This window comes from Ambystoma mexicanum, chromosome 4p, assembly GCF_040938575.1.
Source record: "Ambystoma mexicanum isolate Mex_15411 chromosome 4p, UKY_AmexF1_1, whole genome shotgun sequence".
Taxonomy (NCBI): Eukaryota; Metazoa; Chordata; class Amphibia; order Caudata; family Ambystomatidae; genus Ambystoma; species Ambystoma mexicanum.
Window position 1 is genome coordinate 1,046,442,127 of NC_090927.1, and position 18,012 is coordinate 1,046,460,138.

Here is an 18,012-nt window from a genome sequence, read left to right on the forward strand (position 1 = left end):
TTTTGCGGTCTTCAGTCCACAAACGAGCAGCCCCGAATCCCATTTTCCTAAGCCCCATCCAGTGGGTAAGGAGAATGAGTATGAATGGCGCTGAAGGATCGGCTATGCTGTGGAAAACAAATAATGTGAATACTGTGGTCAGCGTATCTACCACCAATCTTAGGAAACTGGCACTTTCATGAAGAACAATGTAAACTCCATTTCTCTCATGACATCACGTTTTCAGAACCCTTCGATTTTCATTAGTTCATGTGTAGCGTAATGCAGTGATTGATGCATTCATATTTTTCTTCTACTGTCCATGCAGGCCTCAGTAATTTAAAACAAACCCCTTGTGAGTTAGGCCTCTTACTATCATATTTTGAAAACATGGGATCTAAATGTCAGAGGAAGTTTCCATAGGCATATTTATCTATAAAGTTAGGCTAAAATACGTCTAATCTCTTTTTCAGTTTTTTAGACAAAACCAACCAATAAAAGGGAGATGCTATGGAATCAATGGGAAAAGGGAGGTATGAAGGAAGCCCTGTGAAGAGCCTATTCTAAAATGAGCTGGTGTTCGAAGTCCAGTCCTTAAATCACAAGTTACTGAGAAGTCCGCACCCAAAGGCTATCCACCTGAACACTCACATTCTTAAAATCCTTTTAAGGGCACCAGCTCACTTCTTTGTGTTTTATATGTCTTAGCCTGTTCCAATGATCCACATGTCTCGCAGACTGTTGTAATGGTGTGACCATGAAACGCCCGCCAGCCTGTAGCCCTTTATTGCACTCCTCTAGCCCTAGGGTTTCTAAGGATGCATTACCAATGCAAGAGTTACAGCTTTTCCTCTTACCTTAGGTAGTCTTTAGATAAGGACGCCCCTCAACTTAGCTGGGTACTTCTTGGTATGACCTTCTTGTTGCTACCTGGATCTTTCTTTAGGTTGCACATTTCTTTAGTTGGGCTGATGGATCCCACCATTATCTGGGCTAGAGGCCCCAGCAGTCATCCCTTCAACTTCCTCCTTCAAAGCCTGGCTCCTGGCAGTCTTTGGGCCCAGGCCCCTAGTAGGCTGTCTAGTCTATCCTTCCCTTTCAAACTGGCCGGCTCTGTAGTGTGGCTCACTTGGCTCAGCCACCTCCTCTTCTATTGCTTTCAGGTTATTTGGCCTACTCGGCTTGGTCAACGCAGCTTCAGACTTTGGGGCTCATTACGAGCTGGCCGGTGCAGTAATAACGTGCCAATATTAACGTATATACTGGCTCATTACTGTACTGGCCAACTACAAGTTTGCCAGTAAAATGGCGGGTTGACCTCCAGCCAAGCGTTGGAGGTCATTCCGCCACCTTACTGGCAAATACTGGCAAAATCCCTAATGAGTCCAATGGGACTGTGATGGGGACTAAGACCATAAATCACCACTCGTAATCCAGTGGAAATACCACCAGGCCAAGTGGCAGTATCAGTACGTCGGTTTGCCGGTATTCTTGCGGATTTACCACCAGAATACAAGCAAACTCATAATCCGGCCCTTTCTCACTTCTACTTCTCTCTGACCCTAAAACCCTCAAAGTCAGACTGCCTCCTTTTGTAGTGAGTACCTATCATTAATTGTCGAAATGAGTGCTCTTGTTGGTTGGTTCATTTCCATGTTAGTTCTGTCGTGACAGGTTCTGCCCTAATGATGCCACCTCAATCCAGGGTGTACAACCCATAGTTTCCTTGTTAGCAGGTGTTGGGTATGTTTTAATAATTGAAATCAGCCTGTGTGATCCTAGTTTGCAAAGGACTTGTCCGCAATGTTGGGACCGAGCAGCAGTGACATGACGACTGGCGCTCTGGCTCCTCTATTCATAAATGTGTGTTTCTTGTCTCAGCATCCTTTACTCAGCAAAGGCATTGTGTGCCTGATTTAGAAAGTGTTTTTCAATGGCCTTTTCCATTGAAAAACGCTTGTGTGAATCAGGCCCTCTGTGCTTTTCCCCGCTAGAGCACGATTTCAATTTGACTCCAGTTCACACTCCATGCAAGGGTTTGCGCAACCGATGTGCACTGTTGATAAATTTCTGCTCTGCGCTTGGAACCACATACAGAGCCCATAAAGGTCATCAAATGACCGACTTGTGGCAAATGAAGATGAACCCCTTCCTGGGGCTGATTTTCTGAGGGTGTAGTCTTCCTGGAGAAGTGGTCCTGACCCTTGGGCACAATGCTGCATCCTGTTTTGCGGGTTTCATGAGGCTGGTTTCCTCCCTGCTGACCTGGGGATCTTCCCTAACCTTGGCATCTGCTGGAACCTTGGGTCGCCCAAAGGAGGGCTGAGGAATCTCCAGGGCATTCTCTATGTACACACTCCAGGAGTCATGTCACTTGGTGGGTGACTTCCCCCAGCGTTCCTAAGGCTCCCTCTGTGGGCAATGAACAATTTTTGTCACCTACATGAAAGTCCACTAATGATGCTCTGTTCCAAGTCCAATTATACCTTGTATCAGATCAAACTCACCTCCAACCCTCTTACACCATATCAGCGCCTAACGGGCATGTGTTACACTTATTAGATTCACTCTCAAATCTCTGATTGATCTCTTCATTCTCCTGAGACTCGGTTCAAGGTCAGTTTCTTTTTTTTTACTCATCGTTTTTCTAATTATAAAAATAGGAAACCTAACTATGCGTAGAGAGTTCTATGGACCGGTCCCATAGTTCCTCTGAGATCAAAGGATATTTGGTCACCCTAATGAGATGGTAAGAACATCCTTTGCTTTCATATCAAAGGAACCCCTGTCAAGTAATGCAACTGATTAGTTGATCAATATCTGTTAGAAGGCAACATCTCCTGTAGGACAGCCATCTTTCATCTTTCATCTTTGATGTTTGTTTCAAGGGCCCACATCCGGTAGGTAAAATATGATCAGCTCCTTTGAGCAATATTGGGAACAATGTTGAGATTGTGCCGAAAATACATCAAATGCCATTAACTTTGCGCTTTTTAGTTTTGGCTGTAACGTAGTGCTGAAGCGCTACCTACAAGCCGAAACAAATGCATTCGAGTAGATAGGGAGAGGTGGCACAATGCTTTTAGGTGGTGTTTGGTTATTTACCCACCCATTCACTGCCCATGGTCATGCTAATCCCTATGCCATACCCAGCCACTTTCTGCGCCCTTCCCCGCCCAAAACAATACCCTCCCGGGATCTCTTTGGGCTATCTTTATCAAGCCTAAAAAGTAAACGTTGCACTTGAAATGCCTACCAGGTTTTTTTCAAAGGCAGTCTTTTGAGAGCTAATGGTTTAATTGGTGCTGTAAACATGTTACTGGTGTAATAAAAATGTCTTAACCTGGTCTGCCTTCATCCAATCGATTTATAAGCACTGTGCATGACCTTCACTGAAGTCCTGTTAAAAACAAGCATTGGCAAACCCAACAGTTTCGGCTTGTGTATAGGTATTAGATAAGCGTGGCTATCAGATGCCGAGGTATGGGCGCCATTTTCAAGCTGCTACAATTAATGGCCGGTTAGTACCAATGCCTGGAAGATAGCTTTCCCATGTCTACACAGAAGCCCCCCAAACTGTTCGCATTGCCAATGCTTGTTATTGTATTACTATGAATGAATCGAATTCCAGTGCAATCCTTGTGGAAATGCAATGTGCAATGGAAGTGCTTCTCATTGGCTTTATATTTATGACACCAACCCCCCATCTTTCAGTGTTCATGACTGCATGGACGTGTTGAACGTGCTCTGGTTTTGCGTGGTGTCTGGTGTTAGTATCTGAGTAATGTTTGCACAGTGTTGGAGCCTTGCTGAAAGCTACCAAATGATGTATGTGTTGGCGATGGGGGCTGATGTTGAAGTTCAGGTCATTTTTCATGTGCAGAAATTCTCACAATGGTTTAACATCGTAACTATTTCTAGGGACACTCTAGAAACCGGAACCAGGTCGTATTGTGCCCACCTTGGCTTGGCACTTGAATTTGTGTCATTCGTTGATATTTGGACCTTTCAAGAAGAACACGGGTTATTTGATGTATCCCTTCCCTGGCATGGGAGGTGAATATGCCTCTTCACACTCTGTGTCAAACTCCCACCAAAAATGTACTTGAGTACATTTGGGTCAAGTTAATTTGAATAACTCGGTCCCCTCATTAATTATGCTTAAGTCAGATTTAAAGAAGCATGCTTTTAAAGTGGCATTCCTCGTTACCATGTTTCACTATTAATAAGTAACTATGGGGTTCAGAAAGGAATTGCACAGTTTTCTTTGCCGTTTATGACAACAGAAATCATATTTCTGCACTTTTGAACCTCCAAGGATGATTTCGTTTCCGAAATGCCCAACACACTGCTTGCCAATACAATATAATCAGAATTGAAATCCAGAGTTCTGTTATTAATATCGGTGTGTTTTAAAAATATGCCAAAATGCGGTTAACAGTCTGGAGATGAGTGTGCCAACCTGCACCAGGGTAGTTTCAAACATACCAGAGTTCAGCTCAGTGTTCCAACCTTTCAGTTTAACTATTGCCACATCTAATGTCATGTTACAAAACATGTTTCAAACTTCTCCAGTTAGTCACCATATACCACACCAGTTTCAACAGTGTAACCGTAGTCTTCATTTGCAGCAGGTAAGCATGTGGTCAAACGGGTTTTTGTATCGGCCTTAGAAACGTAACCGTGTTGTGCCAGTGTGGACTCGGTGAAGCACATGATCATGCTAGCTGTCGTATTGCTCCCACTAAGTGGCCATTCATCTTAATGTTTCCCCCAGAAAATAGCCATGCCAGTTTCACATTGCCCCCAGAAAGTTGATCCATGCCACGAGACAATTCTCGGATTCCACTTTCATATGCCCCTTTAAAACTGCCCCACGAGCAAAACGCCCAGACCATTCCCCCATGCCGCCTCGCCACAAACATAGAGCCATGTGGCACTATCACAAGGCCCCCTGGGAAATTGCCTCACATCACTTTCATAGTGTCCCCAGAACGTTACCACCGGACTCTTTCATAATGCCACCACAGAACGGAACCATGACACTTAGACGTTGCCCCCTAAAAACTGACCCGTGTCACTTTCAATTTGTCTCGAAATCTTAAAAATGAAAATGCCACATTTTGAGATACTGTGTGTGCGCACGCTTTTTGTATGTCTGTGTGTGTGCCTTTATACTTTATACAACCTCTCCTATATAAATTCGTGCCCTTTCATCAATGGCTTTGACCAAGAGGTGGGGGTACTCTTTTGGCGGGCACAGTTTACACTCCACTGCCTTTGCGACCCTTGTTAGGGACTCATGAGATGAGAATAACGCGATAACTGCCTGTAAACTAGTCAGCTTGTAAACCAGGCATAATTGCCCTTGAGATAATTGCCCTTTTCAACATTTGGTCCTGCAGAGATCCATAGTTGAGGCTGGATAAAGGAACCAGTGGGGATAACGATGCCAAATGTAGCTCCAGAATTGCTTATTCACTTCAGTTGGCAAGAGGTGGAGAGGGAGCATGACTAGAAGCTCCAACTTGTCCTAGGGAGTAGGCAACAGAGTCGGGTTTGATTTTTTGTTTTGGGAGTTTAGAAGGAGGAGAAAGGGAGGAGGGGCTGTGATTTAGGTGGAGAGGAAGATGAGATTGAGTGAGTTGATGTGGGCCTTTGTTATGATGGGGAGGTAGTCCCACTACAGTACTGGCTAATTTGTGGCCAAAAGCGACCTTGCAGTAAAGGTGTGGGTAAGAATAGTCCTTTGGTTGCAGTGTGGGAAATAATTGTGGCCAACCTAGCTATGATGTTGTGCTATGTCAGAATTAAAACGCCAGAACATACTTGAATTCTTTAGGAGAAAACGTAATGTTAGATTGAAAGATGTTCTGGCTTTTTAGGGTTTGACTATAAAGCCAACTGTTTTATAAGGAAACTTAACAGTAGATTTCAGGATGTTCTCGTTTTTTAGCATTCTTAGTGTACATCCAACTGTCGATCATGTGTTACACAATAGGCTTGTCATAGTTTCAAAATATGAATGTTTGGCTACACTCTATATACATTCTCCTCAATTTAGAGATTTTTTTTTACTGAAAAAAGCAATAAAAGCTGGTCGTAATTCATGTATATGACACGTCCACTGTTGATAAATAATGCTTCCTTTGTTATTCCAGGTGATTTATGCTTTAAACACCCGAAACGATGAACATGAATCCGGTATACAAGCCATCAAGGAAGCTCATGAGGAGGAAATCCAGCAAATTCTTGCCGAAACGAGGGAGAAAATCCTGCAGTATAAGAGTAAGGTCACAGAGGAAGTGGATCTCAAGAGAAGGATTCAGGGGCTTGAGGAATCCCTTGAAGAGCACAAGAAAATGAAGCAACAAGCCTTGGCAGAGTTTGAGGCTTTCAAAGGCCGAGTGGAGGACATGCAGCTTTGTGCCGAGGCCCAGCACGTTCAGAGGGTTGTGACCATGTCTAGAGAGGTGGAAGAGATCCGAAAGCGGTTCGAGGAGCGGCTTCGGGGCTTCATGCAGACACAGCTGCAGTGTGAGAAGGATAAGCGCTCGGCCTTGGAAGACTTGAGAGTCACTCATAGATTGGAGATCCAGGAGATTCTGAAAACTCAGAACGCATGCTTAAGTAAGGGGCAAGAGACTCTCGAGGAGATGCACCGGCGGCAAATGGAGGACATGAACTGCAAGCTGGAGGACCTGAGGCTGGAAAGGAAACAGCTTGTGGAGGATTACGAAGGGAAACTCAGCAAAGCGCAAGATTTTTATGAACATGAACTGGAAGCTTTGAAAAGGTCACAGATGTACACAGCAGATTCCTTGCATGCCTGCATGCAGAAAGAGACGGAGATGAGGAGAGAGTTTCAAAGTCAGGAAGCGGTTTTGCAAAATAACCTGGGGAAGCTTAAAGCTGAGTTTCAGATTGTGCAGAAAGAGGCTGAAAGTCTCAAGGAAAAATGCGACCAGCTTCAGATATTCCTAAACACAGCAGAAAACAATGTCCAGGTAAGCAGCATTAGTCTTTCAATACTCCCGTCTTGTCGTTGATCAATTAGACACAAAGGCCATGCTTACGTTGGGATTTCTTTAAATAACATGTTTTCAATATTTCTAATGTGTGACATAGCCTGAAGACCTGAAAGTTGCCACGCTCTGTACTGGATAGTACAATAATAAAATCAAACATGATACATAGTGAATTGGCCTTAATGTACACCGTTTTATTCTAGGTAAGGAATTTTGAGATCCACTGTACAGAAATAAAACGAACATATGAATAGATATATTTATTATTTGTTGTATAAATTGTTTCCAAATGGAGTTCATGAAAAGCAATGAATCAGTCCACCCCTTCCTCCTGCATATCAGGATTTGGCATAGCTTGGGAAAGATCATTGTGCCAGCACACACAACTCATGGACAGCCAATAAATAGTTCATAAACTTTGTATGAACTTATGGACAAAAAAAAAGAGCGAAACATGTACATCTATTTGTGACCAACTTCATCAACCTTTGGGGTTCCCTTATTTTTATTTCTTAGTGACGCCAGTCATTACAAAAAACACAGCTGTGATTTGTTGGATCTGGGACCCATTGGATACACACATGAGGCAGAGCAAGCTCTTATTTTTCTAAATAAACTGTGAGCTGATATGTGGTTGTGATATGAGTGATGGCAAACTTTATGGAAGCATGTTATCAAAGGAGTACGAATATATGTTAAAAAGAAATATATTGGAAGATTTACACAAAGGTTCCATCAGGGAAAGCTGTTAGAGGTGATATGGCAGGGAAAGCAGGAATTATTAGGGCTGTACATAGAAATTCCCAGGAACATTGAGAGATCGAAATAATCACAAGAAGGGCTGAATCTTGACATCACTGGGAGAGTGGGGGGAAAACCACGGGAAGTGTATATCCGGATCTTAAAGCCTCAGAAGTGAAACCACAAGCTGAAAATGTGACTTTCGGAAAATGATTAGTGTTCAAGCATGGCTGGCTTTTGCTTTGCGCATGCGCGCCGCGCGCGACTATGGAAATGTGAAGTTTGTGAGCTAAATAACTTGGCTGTTCCAGGACAAGCTCATCGACCTAAATGGGAGTGAAGGGATAGCCTTGAATTCTATTTTTCATCGCTTTTTTACTTAATTTACCACTACCAGTTACCTATGTCAATTTGTCTGGGGTCACTTTAACAACTGGAGAAAGTGGTGGCCGAGTACTTGTGTGACTCTATTCGCCGAGTGTATGCAAGACCTCAGTGTGGCTTGTATTGTTGTGCCACACCATTGGCACCTTTTTATTCCAGAGTCCTCCCCATAGTCGCACAACCTGCTCCCAGTGACCTGAGTGATAGAAGGACGGTGGAGGTTTTCTGCTACACAATGGTACTTCCTCTCATTGCTGCACACTGGGACATTTTCCACCGCTGTCTGCTTTACCCAGCTTTATCTGCTCTTCCTTCCACTGTGCTAGGGTGGAAGCCCGAGCTTTTTTGATTGTTACTGTGTAAAATGATGTTCGCTTTTCTCTCTCAGAAAATAAGCTCTGCTAATCAGGCCTGACTTTCTAAATACTCCATTCTGAAAAAACATGGTACACATGTGTTGTCTTTGCTGGGCCTGGTCTATTGACCCGGCAGCAGTTCCCATGTAGTTTGGCAACATGGCAGCTACAGAGATCTATATTCCTTACAATAGCCTGCTGGAACCTAAATTATCCCAACAGCTGTAGGTTGCCTTTAGCAGTGGGTCCCGCAATCTAAATTACATAGATTGCGTATCCCCAGGGCCTGGTGGCGGTTTGGTTAAATATAAATGCAAGCTATGCCTGGTTTGATATAGTGGCCAATGAGGAAATAGTTCTACCTTGCCAACACCATCAGATGCAATTCTACTATCAAAAGATTTCCTCTGCCTCCGACAGTTTTCATGTATTACTGTCTGAGGCTGGGGTTCACACACAACAGCGTGTTTCTACATTCCTTCTCAGCCCAACACTACTACACCAGCAGTGATCTCACTCATAAAGGTGAAACAGGCACAACATTAATGGCCGACCGCTTTCATCTCTTAGAGTAGTGCAGGCTACCCAAGCTGTCAAGCCTTCCCAGGCAGAAAACAAAGGGAGACATATTCTGTGCATTCCTTAACAGTGTAGGTTGTAGTGTTTGGCATTTATAGTTTAATTGAAGACTCCTATTTTTATAGAACCTTGATTGGACATGTCTTTTATTTTGGTGCCACAGTATTACTGTTGGTTTGCATGCTTCTTTGCTGGCTCACACCCTTTCATAAGAGTATAGCCTGCCCTCGACCTGCGCTACTCTAAGAGATGATGGTGTATAACCATTCATGTTGTGCCTGTTTCACCTTTAGGATTAAGATCACTGCTGGTTTAGTAGTGTTGGGCTGAAAAGAAATTTAAAAACCACTGCTCACCTCTGTACTCATGCAGTGCAGTAGTCATTTTGTCACAATAATATCTCCCCGATACAGAACAAGCATGGTGTAACTCCACTGGTTGGTGCCATCTGCAAACCTTGAACCTTGTACTCTCTTGCTACTCTCACTCCTGGCACTAACCCTGCAGTCCCTCTACTTCTAATGGCTGCCGAAAAAGAGTATTACTGCCCCCAACAACACTACAGCAGGGACAAAACAAGGAAGAGGCTTGTTATGTTTTCAGACACATCCGAGAGTACTAGTGGCTCATCTGGGGGCGACCTAGATGCTTGAGCAGGACCACCGAATATCAGTGAAAGAGGCAAATTAATAGGAAACCCGCAGCATTTCTGATCCAGGAGAGGAGGAAGGGGTTGCAGAAGACTCTGGTACCATTCCCTACCCCCAACTCAAATGCAGACGATGAGAGGCACCAGCACACAGGAATATCAAGCAGGGTAATGGAACAGGTAGTATTTAACCTGTCAGCTAGAAACATGACACCCCATGAAATTAGTCTGCTTACCAAGGGGTTGTCATTTGTATGCACTTATCAGGCAGACTTTGTATGGTGCAACGTTCATTTTTCGCCATTCATTTTTTCGATGTTTTTTTTGCCAAATATATTTAATTGAAAAAAACATAGGGGTTTTGGGGAAGGCTAAATAAGGGTGGGGTGGGCCGGGAATAGAGTTGCATTAATAGGTGAAGGGGGCATTTGGGGGAACCCCCCTAAAAGAAAAAAAAATCGATGTGTTTTTCAAAAACAATTTTTGGGTAAAAAACCCATTGAAAAAATGACTGGCGAAAAATGAACATGGAACCCTTTGTACAGTTAAAGATGCAGATATCCTAGTTCTTAAAAAAAATAAGATTGGAATACGTTTTCAAAAATCATCCGTTTGAGGAAGAAGATGGAAATAATGGTTTTAAACCTAAATCCACCTTCTACCCCCATGCAGAGACATATCTCAGGAGATCATTACATTTGAAAACCGAATCTGTGGGAAGATTGATAAATTAGAGAAGAGGAGAATAGTCATTAGACCCAGCATCACCAGAAATATCAGTCTAGACTGCAGTATTACAATTAAACTTTCTGACAAGAAGGGTGGCATTGTCATTATGAACACTACAAAAGACGAAGAAAAAGTCATTAGACAAGTACATAATCGTCCATTCTACTCGCCATTAAATCATGACCCCAACTAATGACATTCAGGAACACATCCAATCTTTGGTCCCCAGAGCACTGGTGGAGGACTGGATCAACACAAAGGAAACAAAAGATCTACTAAGGGTGGATCCCAGCATTCATCTGATATACATATTACCAAATATAATTCACACAGATTCTGATAATCCACCTGGGAGGCCGATAGTGTCAGGGATAGGCTCCTTCTCTATCCAATGTTGTTGATTTCTTCCTTTTGCCATTTGTCCAGCTAATTCCATCCAACTTTAAGGACACCACACACATTATTAATGCTGTGGAAGGTATGGCCTTTGATACATCTAAGGAACTGCTGGTCACCCTAGACATGGAACGCTTGTACACTAATATCCCCCAGAGAGAAGCCGTAGACATAGTGGAATATGTACTAAATCAGAGGGGTGCACCACATAGAGTGCCAACTGAATTCCTGGTGGATTTAACCAAAATGGCAATGACAAAGAACTTTTTCATCTTCAAGTCTGACCTTTACCAACTGATAAAAGGGAGCAGCATGTGGGCCACATTTGCCACAAATGTAGCTAATCTATACATGGACTCCTATGAGAGATACATTTGCATAATCTGTGAATAACCCATATAGAGAACACATTAAACTTTGGAGGAGCTTCATAGATGATGTCCTCATGATCTGGGAGGGCATATCCGATGACCTATCCTCCTTTGCCAATTGGCCAAACACATTTACACCACACATACGTTTCACCATGCATTTTGATAAACATAACATCTTGTTCCTGGATTTGAACATTTGGAAAGATAACAATGTGTTGAAAACTAAGACCTTCTCCAAACCCACAGATAAGAGCAGACTTTGACATTGGGGAAGTTTCCACCGAGACAGCCTACGTCAGTCCCTACCATATTGCCAATCCCTGCGGCACAGACGCAACTATTCTGACCGTAAGGACTTTGTTGGGAAGCCCAGTTTCTACACAAAAAATGTAAGAATAGGGGATACCCCAAGCAAATTGTACGGGATGCCTATAAAAGAGCTAATAATGCCCATAGAGACTCACTTTTACAAAACGGGACAAGAAAGGAACAATCTGACAAAATAACCACATACAACCCACACAACAACGTAATGAGATGGATCATTAAAAATAACTGGCCCATCATTCAGGACAATGCACAGAATGTTAAAAAGCCTCTCTTTGCTTTAAAAAAAGGGAAACGTTTGCAACAGAAACTTAGGAGAACCTATTTGGAACAACACAAACCCACATTAACAGAACTTTGGGGCCTACCACAAATATGAGGACTTCACACCTGCGGTCATTGCAATTCCTGTCACTCCACCAAGCATACTAAATTCTTTGAATTTTACATTGAATATTTCAATGTAAATGGGAATTACGTTACCACTCAAACTGCAACTCTAAATATGTCTAAATATGCCCATCGTTGTTCATGTAACTTAATTTACATAGGACACACTACACAGAAAGTATATATGCACTACACAGAAAGTATATATACCCTGCTAAATGAACATCACTCCTGAATTAGAGTGGGCACAGTCTCAAACAAAATTGTGGACCACTTTAGAGAAAAAGGAACATTGTTGAGGTGAATCTTCCCTGTGTTATTTATTGTGCCATATTTATATTATAATAAGTTTCAGCAAGTTAGTAATATTGTGATGTCATGCAATTCTATTTAGAGTGTTTAGATTCACTGTGTATTCTAAGGTTGGTCAGTTGGAGCCTGCCTCTTGAAGGGGTACCTGCTGTCCTTGAATGGTCTACTTAATAAAGGACTTTAAAATATATCTCTGCCTGGACCCAGATATAACATTGGCGACGAGGATTGGCACTTCACTTTGCCTGGGGCCACCTGATGTTCACTGGCCTCCGGTCTGTTCCGCACCGACAGCTTTCAGGCTCTCCTCCTCCGAGAGGGACAGCAGGCGAGAGGCGGGCAGGAGGTGGAGCTGACGCCCTGCATTCAGGCAAGTTGGGGAACGCTTCATACGAGCGTCGGTGCAGCGGCTGCTGCTTGGGGAGTCCTGCGCGAGCCCCGAGTCGAGGTGGGGCGTTTCGCAGATCCAGCGCGCGCCGCAGCGCGAGCCACAGCGCGGACCCGGAAGCGAGCGCTCGCTGCTCGCGTGTCCTTTTACCCACGCCCATCTCATGACGTGCTGGTCTCCAGGAGCCCCGGTCCTCCCATTGTGACATCAGTCTCCTAGCAACGACCTTGACATGCCTGGCAGCAGTGGATAGAACGCGGAATTGCTTTGTTGCTTATCTGAACCTCGGATCTCCCTTTGTGACACAAATACTGCCTAGCAATTTTTTTTTTCCACGCCCAGAGACCCCTATTGGAGTGCTGTTGGTGGACTGCAATTCCTGCAATTTGTTTATTTGAAAAATATTTTTTTTTTTTAAGTTTAAGAAAGGAGAAAAAGGAGAAGACCTTTATCTCTTTCCTCTTACTTTATGCAGCATTTTCTTTGGACCAATTGTGCTCTGTTTATGCATCCTTAAAAAAAAAAAAAAAGGAAAAAGAAAAAAAAAAGAAAAACACCTTCTCACATTGGTGCACTTTTGAACTTATAATGCCAGTTCTACATTAAGTGTATCCTCCTGCTTGAGTACAAACCATGTCTGCCTCCATTCCACCTCCCCTGCCCTTTCTGAGCGAACCATTGCGAGCTCCGATTGCATGGGACAGGTGGAGGGGCATGTTTGAGAACTACCTGGTGGCGATGGGCAGAGAGAGATTTCCTCCTGCGCGCAAGAGAGCTTTACTCCTTCACAACCTTGGCATAGAAGGACGCAGAATTTTTGATGGACTTTCCAGACACCATGTTCCAGAGGCCGGTGACATGGATGAATATGCATTTGCCCTTAATCAACTTTGGAATCACTTTGAACCGAAAATAAATGTTAGTTTTGAGAGGCACACATTTTTTCAGAGGGCTCAAGAGAAGTCAGAGTCTGTTGAATCCTACATTGCTTGCCTCAGATCCCTGAGTTATACTTGCGAGTTTGAGCATTTGACTGATTCTCTAATAAGAGACCAGCTGGTCAGATGTACAAATAATGTGAGGATTCAGGAAAAACTCCTCGCAAAGGACATGAAGTTAGATGAAGCTGTAGAATTGGCGAGGAGCATTGAACAGACTTCGGAATATGTCAAGGAACTTAGAGTTGACAAACGTGATTCTTCCACGGCCCCTGTGTGCGTTATTGATCAGAAGAAAAGAGTAGGCTATTCCACATTCAAGAGAGGAAATTGGAATACAAAAAACATGTGTCCTCGTTGTGGCAGTTCCAGACATGGAGTGAACTATCCTTCCTGCCCTGCTAAATATGCGGAATGCTTCAAGTGCAAGAACAAAGGACATTTTGCGAATGTCTGCAGAAATAACTCTGTAAATTGTATACAGCTCAAGTCGATGGGCGATGATGGAGATGGTATTCGGAAGGGGTACAACATTCATGAAGTATCCAGTACGCAGGAATTGACCCCAAAACACATATTTGAAATTTCAGAGATGTCCAGTATGACCAAAGGTCCCGTGGATAAGTTTCGTGTTGATGGAATTGAGCTCACAATGAAAGTTGATACTTGTTCTCCGTGGACCATCATATCTCAGGACACGATGACAAACGTGCTGGGAAAGAACGTTGCTATTATTCGCCCCACTAATGTCAGAGTGTGTGGATATGCGGACTCTGACATAAAAATCCTGGGTGAATTTCCTGCGAATGTAACATATAAGGAGAGAGACTGCCAGGCCACGTTTCTTGTAGCGGAAAGAGGGGCCTCTCTATTAGGTTGGGAGGAGCAGAAGAATCTGGGTATTAGGATACAAGCTAGCTCACCGATTCCTGTCACCATTGCTGAAGTGGGGGATGCATGGACCAGGGAATTTCCTCAAGTGTTTTCGGAAAGTCTGGGCAGACTTAAAGAATTTGAACACCACATCAAACTCAAGAGCAATGCCCAGCCAGTGGTACACAAAGTTCGGCAAGTACCATTGAAGATGAAGGCACAACTCAAGCAAGAGCTTAATAGCTTGATTGGTAAAGGGGTCATTGAACCGGTTGTGGCTACTGAATGGTTGTCTCCCATTGTCCTAGTTACTAAGGCTAATGGCAAAATGAGATTATGTGTTGACTTACGCAGCCTTAATAAGAACATAGTAGTGGAAAGACACCCTTTGCCGAACATTTCAGAAGTTTTATCCACACTAGGAGAGCCTAAGTTATTTTCCATCATTGATCTCTCTTCTGCCTATCATCAGGTCCCGTTGTCCAAAGAGTGCCAACATTTGACTGCTTTTATCACTCCTGAGGGTGTTTTTAAGTATAACCGAATGCCTTTTGGTTTGGCCTCTGCGGCATCGGTGTTTCAGAGAATAATGGAAACGGTACTTGAAGGCCTTGAGAAAGTAACCGTGTTCCAGGATGACATTCTCATATTTGCCAAGGATGGTCCTGAACATGATGATATACTTAGGTCGGTGTTGGTCAGACTCAGGGATGCGGGGTTGACGGTACAAAGAGAGAAATGCAAAATTGCTGTTACGGAAGTTGATTACTTGGGACATAAGATTTCTTGCACTGGTATTTCTCCCAGGAAATCTTTAGTGGATAGCATTGTGAGCGCTCCCCAACCTCTTGATAAAGAGCAATTGCGCTCATTCATGGGGTTGGCGGAGTACTATCACAAATTTGTTGATGGGTTCTCCGCAATGTAATCTCTATTGAGGGACCTGTTGAAGAAGGGCACCAAATATGTGTGGTCGGAGGAATGTGAGAATGCTTTTAGTAAAATTAAAGATAGCATTGTGAAAGCACCCTCGTTGGGAGGGTTTGTTTCGGGCAGAAGAACTGTGTTGGCTGTGGACGCAAGCACATTAGGGCTCAGAGCTGCTCTTTTTCAGTATGATGGTAAAGTTGAACATGTTATAGCTTTTGCCTCCCGACCACTAAGGGGGGCGGAGAACAATTACTCAGTGGTGGAGAGAGAGGCTCTAGCTGTATCATGGGCTGTTGCCCATTTTAAGTTTTTTTTATGGGGCCAGTCATTCATTGTAAAGACAGATCAGAAGCCCTTAGTTCAGTTGTTGGGCAGTGCAGAGTGGGCTAAGGGTTCACCCAGGATATCGCGGTGGATGGTGGACCTATTGGCATATGACTTTAAGATGGTGTATATACCTGGAGGTGAAAATGTTGTCGCTGATTATCTTCTAAGCTGCCTGTACAGAATAAGGACTTCAAGGATGTGGATGTGGAGAGTACAGTGAGTATTTGTGAACTTGTACACAATGCCATAAGTAAAGAGGAATGGCAATCTGCTGATAAAACGGATGAAGTTTTGGGGCAAGTTAAATTCTGGGTCAAAACGGGTTGGCCCAGAAAGGATCTTGTGGAAAGAAATTTGATGTGTTTTATTACATTAAGGAGGAGTTGAGCTTGTCGGAGGACGGGTCTCAACTCAGAAGAGGGATGAGGATAGTTCCTCCTTGTGATATCGGGTCCAAATTAGTGGATATAGCTCACCAAGGTCATCTGGGTATGGGGGGTACCAAAAGACATATCGGGCAATCCTTTTGGTGGCCAGGAGTAGATGGTGAGGTAGAAAGGTGTGTAAGAAGTTGTAAAGAATGTGAAAGAAGCGACAAGAGCAAGATTGTCAAAGAGACTCCTCTAAGGCCTGTGAGTGTTCCAGGAGAGCCTTGGAGGAAACTAGCAGTAGATTTGATGGGGCCCATACAGGAATTGGGAGAGGATTTTAAATATTTGATTGTTCTGGTGGATTATCACTCAAAATGGGTCGAGTGGAAAGCCATTAGAGAGGCAACCACTTCACAAATGATTATTTTCTTTGAGGAGGTGTTTTTCAGTGAGGGATTTCCCTCGGAACTAGTTTCGGATAATGGAGTACAATTCTGTTCTGACAGGATGTTGGAATTTCTTAATAGATTTGCTATCAAACACTACAGGACAGCACTTTATCAGCCCAGAGCGAATGGTCTTGTTGAGAGAGCCAATAGATTTCTAAAAGGAGGATTGCAGTTAGCCATGGCTTCAGGTTTGAGGTGGCAGACGGTTCTCAGAGAGATGGTCTGGAACTATTGTGTGACCCCACACTCTGTTACTGGCATTTCACCTTTTATGTCCTTGAAAGGTAGACAACCTGGGACAAAGTTATGTCCGGCCTGGTTGGATTTAGCGAAAAGTGTGCATGTTAACAGAGAAAAGATCATGGATCTCATTAGAGAGACTCAGAATGAGTACAAAGAGAGATTTGATACAAAAAGGAGTTTCAGGGAAATGCCATGGTCGGTGGGAGATTGGGTTTACATTAAGAATCCCAAAGTTTCTCCCAAATGTATTGCCAGTAAATTCATTGGACCCAAGAAAATCGCAGTGATTAGGGGGAATGTTGTCATCATGGAGGGTGGAGAATGTTGGGCAATGTCCAGACTTGTTAAGTGCAACAAGCATGGCAATGATGTTGATTGTGGAGAGAGAGAAGAACGGGATGGAGTTGAGCATGAAGAGGAGAATGAACATTTGTATGAACCGAATGTGAGCAGAGTTTTGATTTACAATAGCAGTGCTAATGCCAATAGGGTCAGGAACAAATCTGTCAGGTTGAATGATTATTACCTGGGTTAAATCTGCCACAAATTAAAGGGAGGAGATGTGTTGAGGTGAATCTTCCCTGTGTTATTTATTGTGCCATATTTATATTATAATAAGTTTCAGCAAGTTAGTAATATTGTGATGTCATGCAATTCTATTTAGAGTGTTTAGATTCACTGTGTATTCTAAGGTTGGTCAGTTGGAGCCTGCCTCTTGAAGGGGTACCTGCTGTCCTTGAATGGTCTACTTAATAAAGGACTTTAAAATATATCTCTGACTGGACCCAGATATAACAAACATCTGATAGAATAACTGCAATGGACGTTTAATTGACTTTTAATTGAGGAACTTGCGGAATCACATTGGAAGAGAGATGTAACTGGCAATTTAAAACAAAGAGAGATGTACTGGATGACTACCACTAACTCAATCAGAGAGGGTCTCAATGAACGAGATGAAATTTATGTCGGCACTTGATCACCAGGGCTCCCCGTGCATTGCCAATCTGGTCATTTCACTATAGGTAGACATCTCCCAGGTTGTGAGAACATGCCACACGGGACTACACCTACATTACTGGGGACAGACGACCTTTACACTCTTTTTGTAGCCTCCTTATGAACCCCACACTCAGGGACCTCTTTGAGAGCATACCCTTCACTCTTTCCGTAGCAATGCACACGCCCTGACAGACACGCACACCCATGCGCGCACATCACGCACACTCGAAAGTGGCAAGAATGGTTT

At 43.4% G+C, this 18,012-nt stretch overlaps 1 protein-coding gene across 4 annotated transcripts in view; it reads left to right on the forward strand.

Annotated features, from left to right (window-relative positions):
- The window catches only part of FAM184A (family with sequence similarity 184 member A), an 833,199-nt gene that overhangs the window by 227,731 nt on the left and 587,456 nt on the right, over positions 1-18,012 (forward strand). For all 4 annotated transcript variants that reach the window (XM_069606609.1, XM_069606608.1, XM_069606610.1 and 1 more), the window contains exon 2: positions 6,141-6,986. In XM_069606609.1, coding sequence (XP_069462710.1) covers positions 6,141-6,986 — 846 coding nt within the window. The remainder of the gene's footprint in view (positions 1-6,140; positions 6,987-18,012) is intronic.